At 37.0% G+C, this 16,378-nt stretch overlaps 1 protein-coding gene across 2 annotated transcripts in view; it reads left to right on the forward strand.

Annotated features, from left to right (window-relative positions):
• Positions 1-16,378, forward strand: part of LOC115217499 (protein kinase C and casein kinase substrate in neurons protein 1) — a 241,944-nt gene that overhangs the window by 57,176 nt on the left and 168,390 nt on the right. For both annotated transcript variants that reach the window (XM_036507078.1, XM_029787212.2), the window contains exon 2: positions 5,440-5,584. In XM_036507078.1, coding sequence (XP_036362971.1) covers positions 5,440-5,584 — 145 coding nt within the window. The remainder of the gene's footprint in view (positions 1-5,439; positions 5,585-16,378) is intronic.

A 16,378-nucleotide genomic window follows, 5' to 3' on the forward strand; every position in this document is an offset into this window, starting at 1 on the left:
ATCAAGATCTTGAAGATATGAGATAATGCATGATTAATTCAAATCAATGGGAATCAATAGACATTATGTTTGATTGAATAATCTGAACACTAAGGGGTTAAATGCTAAACAGGTTAAACTGGACAATGTGCTAAGTCTACCACCTAAGTAGGCCCTGGCAGGATTTGATACCGCAAGGCATCCAGTTTGATGCTTTTACATTTTCACTAATCCACCACCTTGGATTGGCCTCTGTTTTAATCAACCCTGGGAGAATAAAAGGTAAAGCTGACCATGGCAGGATTTGAACTCAGAACATAGGGGGTCAGAACAAATATCATGAAGCATTCTCTAACAAATCAGCCAGTTTGTTTCCATCTGAAGCTTTGTGAGTGGATTTGGCAGATGGAAACTGAAAGAAGCCTGTCACACACACATACATATATATATGTGGGTGTGTGTGTGTTTGTGTCTGTGTTCCCACCCACCACTGCTTGACAACTGGTGCTGGTATGTTTATGCCCCCATAACTTAGCGGTTCAACAAATGAGACCAATAGAATAAGTATCATGCTTCAAAAAACAAAATTTAAAAAAAAAACAAAAAAGATTTGTTGCCATAGTGATAACACACTAGTATCTTACCTTAGGTACATTATTAGGTAGGATTTAGGATAGGAATTTGGGCATGTTGCTGTTATTGTTGCTGCTGTTGTTGTTTGATCTCAGGTCAATACTGAATGAACAGATATATCAAAAGCATTCCATTTATGGCCATCCCATCTACTTACACATATATGCATATATATCATTATCATCATTATCATCGTTGTTATTTAACGTCTGCTTTCCATGCTGGCATGGGTTTGACGGTTTGACTGAGGGCTGGCAAGCCAGAAGGCTGCACCAGGCTCCAATTTGATCTGGCAAAGTTTCTACAGCTGGATGCCCTTCCGAACGCCAACCACTCCGAGAGTGTAGTGGGTGCATTTTACATGCCACTAGCACAAGACCCTTCTGGCAGCACTGGAATTAGCCACGCTCAAATGGTACTTTTTACATGCCACCAAGACAGGAGCCAGTCAGACGGCATTGGCAATGACCATGCGCACATACATACATATACATGCATTTATATATACATATATATATATATACACATCATCATCATCATAGTTTAACGTCTGTTTTCCATCCTGGCATGGGTTGGACGGTTTGACTGAGGGCTGGCAAACCAGGAGGCCACACCAGGCTCCAATCTGATCTGGTACTGTTTCTTCAGCTGGATGTCCTTTCTAACGCCAACCACTCCGAGGGTGTAGTGGGGGCTTTTTACATGTCACTGGCACAGGAGCCAGTCAGGTGGCACTGGTATCGACATCATTCAGATGGCGCTTTTGATGTGCTACCAGCACAGGATCCAGTCGGGGCGGAGGGACTGGCAACGACCATGTGCAGATGGTGCTTTTCACATGCCAACGGCACGGGGAGCCATTCAGGCGACACTGGCAACAAACCACGCATGAACGGTGCTTATTGCGTATATATACATACATACATATATATATATATACAAACATACACACACATATATATATATATATAATGCTATTTTCAGTTATTTTATTTTGTTCTTTTTTTCTTGAATAAGAGAAATGTTCAGTGATGAGTTTTAATCCGGCTGATATTGATTTTAGCATCCATAATGTGAGAAGCTTGGAGCTCAATTCAATTAACTTGTAATGCTTCTCCCTTTCATCACAAAATAGGTTTAGTGTCAAGTTGAGAGAAATAGTGTTTTAATTGGTGTGACTAATAATAATAATAATAATAATAATAATAATAATAAATAATAATAATAAGATAATCCTTTTTACTATAGGTGTAAGATCTGAAATTTCAGAGCAATGGCGGGGGACTGGTCAGTTACATCAATATCTGTGCTCAATTGGTACTTATATCATTAACCAGTTCGTTCATATAGTAAAATAAAAATAAAATGAAAAAAAGAGAAGAAAAAACACGGTGCCCCAGCATGGCCACAGCTCGTGAGCTGAAACTAGATTAAAAAAAAAAAAAATAGATGTTATTGGACTATTTTTTAATCCTTTATCTTTTACTTGTTTTAGTCATTAGACTGTGGCCATGCTGGGGCACTGCCTTGAAGAATTTGTAGCTGAATGTATCGACCCCAGTACCTTTTTCTTTTTTGTTTTTTTTTTTGAATTTTTTTTTTGAAGCATGATACTTATTCTATTGGTCTCATTTGTTGAATCGCTAAGTTATGGGGGCATAAACATACCAGCACCAGTTGTCAAGCAGTGGTGGGTGGGAACACAGACACAAACACACACATACCCACATATATATATGTATGTGTGTGTGTGTGACAAACACAGACACACAAACACACAGATATATATACACACACATACATATACAACGGGCTTCTTTCAGTTTCCATCTGCCAAATCCACTCACAAAGCTTTGGTCAACCTGAGGTTATAGTAGAAGAGACTTGCCCAAGGTGCCACGCAGTGGGACTGAACCTGGAACCATATGGTTGGGAAGCAAACTTCTTACCTCATAGCCATACCTAAGCTATGTAAAGATAAGGGTAGATGGAATAAAGCCATTATGCAGAATATTAAAATATATTAAAAAAAATTTTTCAGGGCTTTTTTTGTTTTTTGAAATTACATAAAACAAATACAGATGAAAATAAATTTTAAAAAAGACTATTTGAAATTAAAATTCAAGATTATTTTAATGTAAAATTAGAATTGAAAGAAAATATCAAAATTTAATATAATTATGGATTCAATTTAATTCCATGTTCTTAAATTCAGATCCAAACGAACATTTAATGGAATGAATATAAGTTAAGTTATAGGAATGTAGCTCGACATTTTTTTACAGTAAAGCTCTTTAGCGATCGCTTAATTCATTGATCAAGTTAATTACGATGTGAAAGGAGATTAAATATTATTTATCCATTTGATGACAGTGCTGCTGCTGCTGCTGTTGTTGGTGTGGTGGGTGGTGGTGGTAATTTTAGCATTCTTTTTATTTGTTTCTCAATATTTTTCTTTTTTATTTATTTGATTGACTATTGATTGTTTGATTGATTGACTGATTGATTTTGATTTTCTCATAGCTGATACCAAACTATTTAAAATACATTCAGTTTGACATCAAATAAAATTAAATTTCAACTCAATTCTATTTCAGTTCCTTTATTCTATGTTGTGTGTGTGTATGCGTGCGTATTTGTATGTTTGTATATACCTGTTGAGGCAAGTGAAAATCAAACCAAATCAAAATAGATGAACATCAATGGAATTTGTATCTTTGTGGTACCAGTGCCGGTGGCACATAAGAAAACCATCCGAACGTGGCCGTAGCCATAACCGCATCAACTGGCCTCCGTGCTGTGGGCACGTAACAAACACCATCCGATCATGGCCGTTCGCCAGCCTCGTCTGGCACCTGTGTCGGTGGCACATGAAAAAAAAAAAAAAACACCATCCAAGCGTGGCCGTTCGCCAGCCTCGTCTGGCACCTGTGTCGGTGGCACATAAAAAACACCATCCGAGCGTGGCTGTTCGCCAGCCTCGTCTGGCACCTGTGTTGGTGGCACATAAAATCACCCACTACACTCTCGGAGTGGTTGGCGTTAGGAAGGGCATCCAGCTGTAGAAACACTGCCAGATCTGACTGGCCTGGTGCAGCCTTCGGGCTCCCCAGACCCCAGTTGAACCGTCCAACCCATGCTAGCATGGAAAGCGGACGTTAAACGATGATGATATATATATATACCCCAACCACCACTACAAAGTTCCTGCAATAAATCTACAGATAACAACATGTAATCGAAACTGTGCCGGTGCTTTACTCATCATCCATTTGTACATTTTGTATAATTTCTCCATTATATATATATATATATATATATATATATATATATATATATATAAGGAGCACTCCATCGGTTACGACAGCGAGGGTCCCAGCTGATATGATCAACGGAACAGCTTGCTCATGAAATTAATGTGCAAGTGACTGAGAAATCCACAGACACGTGTACCCCTAACGCAGTTCTCAGGGAGATTCAGCGTGCCATAGAGTGTGACAAGGCCGGCCCTTTGAAATACAGGTACTACTCGTTTTTGCCAGCTGAGTGGACTGGAGCAATGTGACGTAACGTGTCTTGCTCGAGGACACAACGCATTGCCGGGAAATGAACTCACGACCTTACGATCATGAGCCGAATGCCCTAACCACTGAACCACGTGCCTTCACACACACATATATATATATACATACACACACACACACACACATACATATATATGTATATATATACACACACACGTGTATATATATATGTATATGTATATATATATATATATATATATATATATATATAATATATATATACAATTGTATATATTATATATATATATATATATATATATAATATATATATACAATTGTGTATATATATATATATATATATACAGTTGTGTATATATATATATATATATATCAGCTGTAGAAACATCACCAGATCAGACTGGAGCCTGGTGCAGCCTCCTGGCTTCCCAGACCCTGGTCGAACCGTCCAACCCATGCTAGCACGGAGAACGGACGTTAAATGATGACATTATATTTATATATATATATATATATATATATATATATATATATATATGTGACAGGCGCAGGAGTGGCTGTGTGGTAAGTAACTTGCTAACCAACCACATGGTTCCGGGTTCAGTCCCACTGCGTGGCATCTTGGGCAAGTGTCTTCTGCTATAGCCCCGGACCGACCAATGCCTTGTGAGTGGATTTGGTAGACGGAAACTGAAAGAAGCCTGTCGTATATATGTATATATATATGTATGTTTGTGTGTCTGTGTTTGTCCCCCTAGCATTGCTTGACAACCGATGCTGGTGTGTTTACGTCCCCGTCACTTAGCGGTTCGGCAAAAAGAGACCGATAGAATAAGTACTGGGCTTACAAAAAGAATAAGTCCCGGGGTCGAGTTGCTCGACTAAAGGCGGTGCTCCAGCATGGCCGCAGTCAAATGACTGAAACAAGTAAAAGAGTAAAGAGTATATATATATATATATATATATATATACATACATATATACTTACACACACACACACACACACATAATTTCAGTGAATAAATTATCAGTTGAACTTATAAAAAAACACAATCATTTGTATGATTAACTTTTTTTTATTTAATTTTTATTATTTTTCTAAATTTTATCGATTCAATTGTTTCTAATTCCTTTACTTGTTCGTTTAATTTTATTCATTTATAATATTTTTTTACTCTTACATATTTATTTGTTTTATTTTTTTTTCCTTTTTCTCTTTGAAGTAATTTTTTTTATTTACTTTTCCTTTTGTTTGTTATTCATTTGTTTTACTTATTGTTATTAGTGCCCGAAAGTTTCAACCAATCAGCGACCGTCTTTTATCGTCCACTCGACTCTCCACTTTCAAACCTCAACTTGCAGCCATTTTTCATACATGAGACTTTTCAATTTAGTTACCTAAAATTTCTCTGGACTGACTACTTTATTAGGTAAGTTATTTGAAACACTTTCTTCACCCCACAGAAAAAGCATAAGCTTCCCTTTTTCTCCCGCCATTGAGCATAACTGCTGTTATATCGCTAGATCTCTGCAAGCAGTTGTAATAATTCGCGCTAATTACTTTTTTTCTCTCTATTCCTTCACTAACACACAGACACACGGACACACACACAGAAATATCTGTTATTAAAATATTTCTGATATATTTCTTTAAATTGCTTCGCTGTCACTAACATTCTGTGTCATGTTATTTTATTTCTAGACTTTTCCGCTGCGCATATTGTATTTTTTTATTCGTTTTTCTGCTCCATAAAGACTACTTTATTCATGTTTGCTCCACATTTTTAAATGAAATGTTTATAAGTTCAACCTCACAATTAATCATCGAACATCTCTCCGCCTGTCTAACTCTCTTCTTGTGTTATAAATCATTTAAAATCACAATAGTGTATAAATTAACAACATCCAGTGCTAAATTATTGGAAGCATGCTCTAATAATTTTTCTCCTTAAATGTTTAATTATAAATCACTAACTTCCACAAAACTTTGTCACGTTGTTTGCGGTCACACCTATTTTCTTAATGCACCCCCCCCCCAGCCTCGATGTTTCTTCTCTTGGCCTTTTATTTATTTATTCATTTTATTTATTCCATTTTCTTAAAAATACAAACAATATGGATTTTTTAAAAATTAGGATTCAAAAATATTAAGAAAATTTCGTTACTTTTAAAACAAAGAACAAGCTGTCTTGTTGAAAAATAATGTCTTTCATCAACATTACAAATCGTAAGGAATAGTCAGTCAGTCCTAGGTCAGCTCTGATCAAGCTGATCTATGTGCGATCAAAGGCGTTCTGGCCGTGACCATCTCGTCCTTATTTGTCAGAGATACTACATCGTGTTGAGAACTTTTAAAAAAAACCTGTTCTGTGTAGTTTGAGGGAAATTGTTATTTATTTCTCACTTCAATAGACTGCGTAGAGGTTTCTTAGTGACATTTGATGGCTGTGCTGTTTTTCTTTTGTATTAAACCCCTTAGGGCATTTGAATTTAATCTTTTGTCTGCTCCAAATGTTTCTTTAAAGCTGTCGGTTTTTTTTTGTGTGTTCGGGTGGGGTAAAAATGTTTTAATTTGTGACAGTGTATCGTTATAGTTTGTTTAATTTAGCTTCTTTTCTTTAAAACATCTCTGCCCATGCAGCAACAGTTTTTTTTAAATTGTAGTTAGATATTGTATGAAGGAAAAATTAGATAAAACTAGACAAATTTCACTTAAAACACTAATACTTTTACATTCCATGTAATCTAGATATTTTTGCGGCTTGTATAATTTGTTACTGTGTCAAAATTGCATTGTAGAAACAGGTAGAATCAACTTTCTTTCTGATCCCCCCCACTTTTCAATAAATTAATCGGAAGAGGGATGTGGCGGTTGTTTTAAACAAGAAGAAATCCACTTTTTAATTCGTTCCTTTATTATGCATCTTAATTGGAAAATATGTAATTGGACATTTTCATTTCTGTTCCCCAACCTTTCGAATTGGCAAAATTAAAAATTTTTAAAAATCGGATTGTAAAAGAACAATCCCTATGTGTATATTTAATAGCTGTTGTTTAAGCCCCACCCTTATAAAGTCTGCCCTGATTGAGTACAAATGTGATCAGATATATTCATTCCAGTTATATCCATTTCGCCCTTTCGTGCAGGAACCACGTTGTCCTACGTCTCATTTAGAAGCATAAAAATAGAAATCTGTGTAGTGTATTCGAGGGGGGAAATTCGGCTGCTGTTTTGTTACACGCTGTAAATAAAACAAAAGCTTCCTCCTTTATCGCCGGTTCTGCCGGGCGAAGAGGATGTGAATGTTTACAACAGTATTACGTCTTACAACGAAGTAAGCGATTTCTACGAAGTTTAAATCAGATCCAATCAATAATTGCGATCTCATTGATGAACAGTGACTTCCGCTTAGTTTCTTGGAAATTACAAGCTGTTCCAAAGAAGCCAGAATTTCCCCCCTTTTTTTTTTTTACTTTGTTCTACATCGTTTTATTTTTCGATTATAGAGCATAGAGCATCTAGGATTACATTATCCAATGTATCCCTGCTACTTTTTTTTTTTATTAACATGGTGTGAATTAATAGGGGTTAGGTTGTTATTTCTAGCAAGCTGTGCGATTCCCTTAGAAAACCTCGTTTGTTTCATGTGTGTGTATGTAGGGGAGGGCGATAACATACAGCTGGAACAAATAAGCCCCTATATATATATATATAATATATATATATATATATATTATATATATATATATATATATATATTCTCCCTTTTCATATGAAATTATTTTCCTAACAGGAATTTCAGGTAACGGCCACATTAGTAGAATTTAGACGCACGTTTTGTTGTTGTTGTTGTTGTTAAGGTGGCGAGTTGACAGGTCCATTAGCATGCCGGAGAAAATGCTTAGTGACATTTCGTCCGCCTTTACGTTCCGAGTTCAATTTCCGCCGAGGTCGACTTTGCCTGTCATCCTTTCGAGGTCGATAAAATAAGTACCAGTTGAGCACAAGAGTCGATGCAATCCACTACTGTCCACTACCCCCAAATTCCCGGCCTTGTGTTTATAGTAGAAAGGATTATTATTATTATTATTGAGGTGGCAACCTGGTAAAATCGTTAGCATGTCAGACAAAATACTTAACGGCGCTTCGTTCGTCTTTACGTTCAGAGTTCAAATTCCACCGAAGTCGGCTTTGCTTTTAATCCTTTCGGGGTCGGTAAAGTAAGTACCAGTCAAATACTAGGGGTCGATGCAATCGACCAGCCCCCTCCTCCCCTAAAATTTCAGGTCTTATGCCTATAGTAGAAAGGATTATTGTTATTATTATTAATTAACACACCTAACCAGTGTTATAAAGTGTTCCACGGAATGATATGTATTTTTACAGCATTCCATATGTATTAACATTCTTTTCTTTCAAGTAGTGCAAGATTATTTTTATTTGTCATACTCCATCAATTGCTGGAATGTCACCTTGGGGTCAGTTAGTTACCAGTAGTAACGCACAGCCATTCAGAGTTAGAAAACTAACGCCTCTTTATACTCGACTGCCCACCCTACACCGACCGCCTCTCCACCGTTCATACCTTTCTACTATACAAGTGGAACGGGCAGGGAAGTTTTTGAGCCAAAATACCTCACAGATATAAGGTTACTGTGTTTAGACTGCTGTCCTTAGCTTCTTGCCTCTTTTGATTAACGAATATCTATCTGCGCCGCTTTGGAAATCTTTTTATTTTTATCGTTGGCTGATGGCAGGGCAACTGTCAGGAAATTAATGAGAGGGTTGTCCTGAAAGAAATTAACAGTTAGTTACACTTATTGTCTTGGTGGAGAAATTAATGAACCCTGCTTGATAAATCTTTTTTTTGCTTTTCCCACCACCACCACTAACGCCACCACCTCACTTGGCATACGTTCACGGCACGTTTTGTATTGACTAAGCTTGAATGGTAAGAAATAAATAAATAAATATAGCTATAGTACACTTTCATGCCATTGAGATTTCTTTTTCTCTTCGCCCTCCTCTCCGGCGTGTGCGCGCGCGCGGATTTTATATATGTTGATAAATGGCGGGAGAGGGGGCATCACTCTCGAGCATTTCGTGTAAAGATCAATAGAAGGCTACGTTCATTTTTATTTATATATATTTTTTTTTACCTTTTCTAATGAATTACATTCCTAAGTCAGGACACACCTATAATACTATAACAGAAGCTTGTAACGAGTAAAAGGTGGGCAGCAAGTTAAGCAGACAAGCAATTTATAAAGGAAATCTGATAATATCCTCTGTAAAGATGTTTCTTTTTATGGTATAATTATTTAACTTTTTTTGTTTGTTTGTTTTTTTTTAATTATTATTTCGAAACCTGTAAATACCATACAGTCAGTTGCTGGATATTACCAATGAAATATATAATTGAAGATGTTTGTCAATTATCGAATGAATTTATTGCCTGTGAGGAGACTTCTTGAAAGGAAAGGTCAATAAAATAAAATTTTAAAAATGACCAATCTTTTTTTTTTTTTTGAAATCTTCACAGCATCTAATATTTTTTTTTTTTGCGTAGTATAGGTTAAGATATTAATAAATTGTATATTTAGTTGTGAGCTTAAAATTTAAACAGGCCTCTGTGTGACTACTTCAATAAATAATAAATCTACTCCACTGTCTTTAAAACAAACGCATTGGACTATGACTATACAAAATCGTCTCTAATCGAGGTTGATTCGGGATTTCTCACTAAATATCCTAGTTTTAAAGACAATAGTGAAATCAGAGCAAATTAGACAACTTTAGTTTGTCCTTTGAGTACTTTTAGGTGTCACACACACACAAGGCATACAAACATGTATCTCTCTGGTTGGGTTTCAGTCATTAGACTGCAGTCATGATGGGGTACCGCCTTGAAGGATTTAGTCGAACAAACTGACCCCAGGACTTTTTTTTTTTAAAGTCTGTTATTTATTCTATCAGTCACTTTCGATGAACTGCTAAGCTACAGGGACATAAACAAACCGACACTGGTTAAGTGCTGGTGGGACAAATACAAACGATTGTATGGACACAGTTCCTGTCTGCCAGATTCACTTGAAAAGACATTGGTCAACTGGGACTGTAGTAGAAGACACTCTAGGTAAGACTGAACTTGAAACCTTGAGCTCAGAGCAGTGCACTCAGGCATTTTTTTAAAACCAAAAGCTTCTATACTCTTATCCTATAACACTGCGACAAAACAGAATTGATGAAGTAAAGAGTCTGAGTTCAAATTCAGCTAAAGTCGGACACTTGAAGACATTCAAAAGAAAATACCTATTTCTTTACTACCCACAAGGGGCTAAACACAGAGAGGACAAATAAGGACTGACAAACGGATTAAGTTGATTATATCGACTCCAGTGCGTAACTGGTACTTATTTAATCGACCGCGAAAGGATGAAAGGCAAAGTCGACCTCGTCGGAATTTGAACTCAGAATATAGCGGCAGACGAAATACTGCTAAGCATTTCGCCCGGTGTGCTAACGTTTCTGCCAGCTCGCCACCTTAAGGCATTCAAAAGAAAATACCATTAAATTTTATTGTAAGCAGAAATGTAAAAGACAAATTCCACTAAATTCATGCTGTTCCAGCAATAAATTATTTCAGTACAGAAAGGCCAGAAACATGTTGTAGTTTATTTGTTTAACAAATTGATTAATGGAATTTATTATGTTGTAGCTCGATTGTAGGTCTACTTGATAGAAGCTGACCAGGACCTCTCAGCAACAACAAGCACTCATACACTGTTTATAATATGCAGTTTTATGATCTGTAGTTATGGATCAGAAAAAGAAGAATGTCATTGCTTGTTTCCGCAACAGCTTCAGCCACGGTATTAAACGGTAATACTAGCTTTTAGAACATTGACATTGTTGACACTTTAGTGAGTTCTGAGTATTTTTTTGGCTTATTTAATTCTTCCAGGTTTAGTCTATTTGCTCTTAGACTTGTTGGTTTATACTGTTAAGCATTAGTAAATATTTGTCTGTGGCAAGAGGAAATAATGTCACTTTGGTTGAGTGGATAGGATGTTAGATCTGGTTTTTATTTTCCTCAACTAGTGTTGTATTGTGTGGCCTGAGGATGAAATCTTGTCTTGTTTTATTTAGCAGCTTGATAGGGACTACAAAACAGTAAAATATATATTTCTTTACTACCCACAAGGGGCTAAACATAGAGGGGACAAACAAGGACAGACAAATGAATTAAGTTGATTACATTGACCCCAGTGCGTAACTGGTACTTTATTTAATTGACCCCAAAAGGATGAAAGGCAAAGTCGACCTCGGCGGAATTTGAACCCAGAACGTAATGACAGACGAAATACCTATTTCTTTACTACCCACAAGGGGCTAAACATAGAGGGGACAAACAAGGACAGACAAATGAATTAAGTTGATTACATTGACCCCAGTGCGTAACTGGTACTTTATTTAATTGACCCCAAAAGGATGAAAGGCAAAGTCGACCTCGGCGGAATTTGAACCCAGAACGTAATGACAGACGAAATACCTATTTCTTTACTACCCACAAGGGGCTAAACACAGAGGGGACAAACGGATTAAGTTGATTACGTTGACCCCAGTGCAAAACTGGTACTTTATTTATCGACCCTGAAAAGATGAAAGGCAAAGTCGATCTCGGCGGAATTTGAACTCAGAACATAATGACAGACGAAATACGGCTACGTATTTTGCCCGGCATGCTAACGTTTCTGCCAGCTCGCCGCCTTTTCAAAACAGTAAAATATAAGCAAACTAGTTTGACTGTTATGTAAATAATTAAGGTTTTCGATTGAACTTCTTTCAAAAGAACAAAGAAATGTTGTGAAAGATCCTTTCTGCTACAAAAAAATATCCTTAGAATTATTCCATTCTTTGTTGGTCGTTATTTCTAAGAATGTGTCAGAGTATTGCTTTACTACACATTTAACTGAAAATGTACTTCTCCACTTCAGAGTATTCTGTCAAATATACTGCTAATTTGTGGGCATTATTTTGAATTATCCATGCATTATCTTGTAGCTTTGAGATTTCAATTGCTTTGTGATTGCTTATTTTTAGAATAATATTGGAGGTTAAGTGTGAGAGGCCGGATCTGACCAGTTTGAACATAAAACAGGTAGAATATTTGGGTTGGATATGGCTGGTTTAAATGCTAAGGGGATAATCTATTAGGGTTCACTAGTATCTGTATTGTTAGGGTACCATTTTGTCTGGGAGTAGGTAAACACATGCTGATAACACACTTGTTTTAATTTAACCAATTTTTTTCCTATGGTACCAATCGATCCTGTAGCTTATATAGTATTAACCCTTTCGTTACTGTATTTCTTTTGAGATGCTCTATGTTTTTTTTTTTTAATTTCTTTAAATATAACAAAGAATTTAGTAAAATAACTTAGTTATCATTAAGCTAGTGTTAGAAACATAAATTGTGATTGAGGTTTGGTGGAAGATTTTAATTCAGAACTTACGAAAACAAGACATTGTACTACAGAGCCAGAGGGAGTTTCAGCCGGGTTGGTAATGAAAGGGTTAATCTCTAATTAATGTAGTTAGTAAGTGGTGGTGGTGGTGGTGGTGATTAAGGCTGCCTGATTAGTTTATTAGAAAGCACAAAATTTTTTTTTTTTAAATGTCAATCATTAATTCTGATTTACAGCAATTAATTGTATGTGGGCAATATAGAAATGTTGAACTTCCTCTGCTCCCAGCTTTGTTTTTGCTGGTTCTGGTGTTTCCACAGCAGATATGGGCGAAGTAGGCTCAGCTAAAGTCTAACAGTTTATACTCCTTTACACTTATTACTGCTGTGTGTCCCAAGTGTTTATAGCTCCAGTATGTGTTTATCATATTTGCTTGAACTATATCAGCAGTATTTCTAGGATGGTATTGTAAATGTGTTTTTGTATGGGGCTCATTGTGTATATAGCTACAAGATGACTACAATAGAACTGCATCTTGCATATACCATTGCTCTTTCAATTTTCAATAATTTTGTTTCACTGTGTAGATTGTCTTTATGCATTCATTGATGTGAAGTGTGCTGTTTTGACTGCTTTGTAGTTTGTTAATAGATTTGGAAATCCTGACAAGATGTGCCACAGTCCAAGTTAGATCTTAGTTACTGTTGAATCTTTTTATTGACCAAAAGTAGTACCTTTGTTCTTTGTATGTCCATACATCATTTTGCTTTCTTTACTATCTTCTGCACGTGCTGTGAAAGTTGCGGAAGTATTGCATGTAACTTTTAGCATTTTCGTCGTCTTGGCATGTGCATGTGTGTGTGTATGATGTATTGGTGACTGTGATAGTTCATTGTGTTTGATGTTACTGGTAAGAAGAGAAAGATAGTGCATTTAGTTGGAACCAAGGCTTTTGTTTTTGGAGTGATTGACAATAACGTTGGAATAATTATCTTGCTGTCTTTGGGAAATTATGGGAAGGCTGTGACTGTGATGTAATCTGCACTTAAGACTGTGTGTGCATGCTTTTTGTGAATTTGTGTTAAGATCATGTTGGTGTTAGTTATCAAGAGGTGAAATAATGTCAGTGATGATGAGGTTGATGTTCAGCTTGGTTAGTTGTTAGAGTTTCTATGAAAAACAGAGTGGGGAGAAGACCAGAGAGATAATATTCTTAGAGAGATTAGGTGTTTTAGTGCGACAGGTCTGAGAATTTAAAAATACAATAAATGAGAAGAAAAGATAACTGAGTCTAGGTGAGGAAGGGGTGTGCAGACAGTGCAGGGGAGCAGAAGTCATGTTAGTAGCAGTAAAAGTGACAGAGCTTAAGAAGAGTCTTTGAATGTACGGCTGAAAACTGTGTTGTTCCATTTAGGAAATTACACATTCTTGAAGTGTTGTTGTTATAGACTTGGCAAACCGAGTGCCTGTTTGATATTGTTTATATTGTTTTTTAAGGAGATGTTAAGTGTTTGTGTAGTTGTTTAGCCACAGACTGGCTTTGGTCAAGCTATGACTGTCCCATTCTTTTTTAATAGATATGTAGGGCAACATTATCCGATGTGCCCTTCCTCCAAAACTACAATTTAAAAGATTTGTCTGCTTATTTCTAGCTATGCCAAGGCTCCTTCATTGGCTTGTATTTTGTATTGTAGAGGGCAGTGGAATCAAAATCTTACTTGATGATGGTTAGGAGAGCACTTAAGGGGTATTTTTTCCTTCTTGTTGTCATCTATCTTTTGTATAAGGCTTTTAAATGGTGTAGTGGCCCTTATCCCTGTTGTGAGTTGAAGAGAGGAACATGTGGGTTGCCAACAGTGAGTGTTCCAAAGATTAATGAATGTGTGCCAGGCATACTAATGGACCTACATGTTGATACTTTTATTAATTACATTAAATTGCAATAACCGGACAGTTTATGTCAAGCATTTGAGTATTTACAGCTAAATATATGCTACTAGACTGTAGCTTGGTGTTATATGATCTTGCTCACGAGTTAACTGCTGCAATCTGATGTTATATTTAATCAAATCATTTCTATTAAGCTAGCTTTCCCCCTGCAACATCATCATCATCATCATCCTAGTTTTATGTTCACTTTGCTTGCTGGTATGGATTTGAACATGTCATGGCCTACATCAATTCTTATTCCTTGCCTTCCGAAATGTATCAGAAGACCACATCAAGATGTCCCAGTTTTCACTTGTTTTCACATTCATATGTCCCAGTTTTCACTTGTTTTCACATTCATATGTCCCAGTTTTCACTTGCTTTCTGTGACTGGATGCCCTTCCTAACACCAACTACTTATTACATTCCAATTATTATATTCCATTTATTCTTTATAGAAACCTATGTGTAGACAGGCAGACAGACAGACAGACATGTTAAATTTACCCTCTTCTCCTTACGCCGACAACATGAAGAACATCCTTAAATCAATTTTCAACTCCCACTGAGGTGTCACTAGAGGTACCTGCTTGACTTGACCAGTGCTCAGCTGTTGATTCATTGTCTGCAAAGTCAAACCTCAGCAGCAGAATTTGAACTCAAAGCATAAAGAACCAGACGAAATTCTGCCAAGCATTTCGTTTGATGTGCTAGCAATTCTGCCATTTCACTGCCTTTTTAATACTAACACTCTTGGTAGAGGCATAAGACCAGAAATTTTGAGGGAGAGAGGGAGTAGTCAATATCATTGACCTTAATACTTTGCGTTTTCTCCTTCAAGGGTCAAATACCAGCAAAGTTAACCTTAGCAGGATTTGAACTTGGAATGTAAAGAGCTGGAACCAATACAGTAAAACATTTTTTCCCCACGCTCTAATTATTCTGCCAACTCATCATCTTATAATTGTTTCTATTCTAGGCTCAAGGCCAACGATTTTGGGGTGGGTGTAGTTGATTATATTCATTATCATCATCATCATTTAACATTTAATATACATCTGGAAGATCCTGGAAGGACTTGTCCCAAACTTTGGCATTGAGAGTTACACAAATACTAGAACTGGGCGCCACTGCATAGTGCCAAGGACTCCAAATTTGCCATCAAGGTGTAGGACAAGACACTGCAATAGCCTGGGCTTCAGAGGTCCACAGCTCTTCAATATCCTCCCGAAGGACCTGAGAGACCTGCATGGGGTGGATGCAGATGTCTTCAAAATAAAGCTGGACCTCTTCCTGTCAAGTGTCTCAGATGAACCAACTTCACGGCAGGAGGTGCAGATGAGAGCAGCTGCATCAAACTCTCTCATGCACCAAATGTCAATTGCTAAAAAGCATTCGTGAAGTAAAATCATGTAGCAACACCAAATGGCAGTGCCCCAGCATGGCCACAGCTCGTGAGCTGAAATTAGATGAAATGAGATGAAAAAAAATTATCTGTTTCTATTCTGACGTAAGTTGGACAGCTTAACAGGAGCTGGCAAGGCCAAGGTCCACACTGGATTCCATAGCCTGTTTTGGCTCGGTTTCTACAACTAGATGGTCTTCCTAATACCAACCACTTTACAGAGTGTACTGGGTGTTTTTTACATGGTACCTTGGTTTTTGGATATCAGTTCAGTTGTGGTGGGCAGGTCTTCTTGAGTACAGCGACACACCACATATCTCAGTCTTCTGTCATCTCCTTCATAAGCCTCAGCGTTTCGAGAACGGCCTTCAATTCTTCATCCCAATGTCTTCCTGGATTTCCCTCTTCAATAACTTCCCTC

This window comes from Octopus sinensis, linkage group LG11 (genome assembly GCF_006345805.1).
Source record: "Octopus sinensis linkage group LG11, ASM634580v1, whole genome shotgun sequence".
NCBI classification, from domain to species: domain Eukaryota; kingdom Metazoa; phylum Mollusca; class Cephalopoda; order Octopoda; family Octopodidae; genus Octopus; species Octopus sinensis.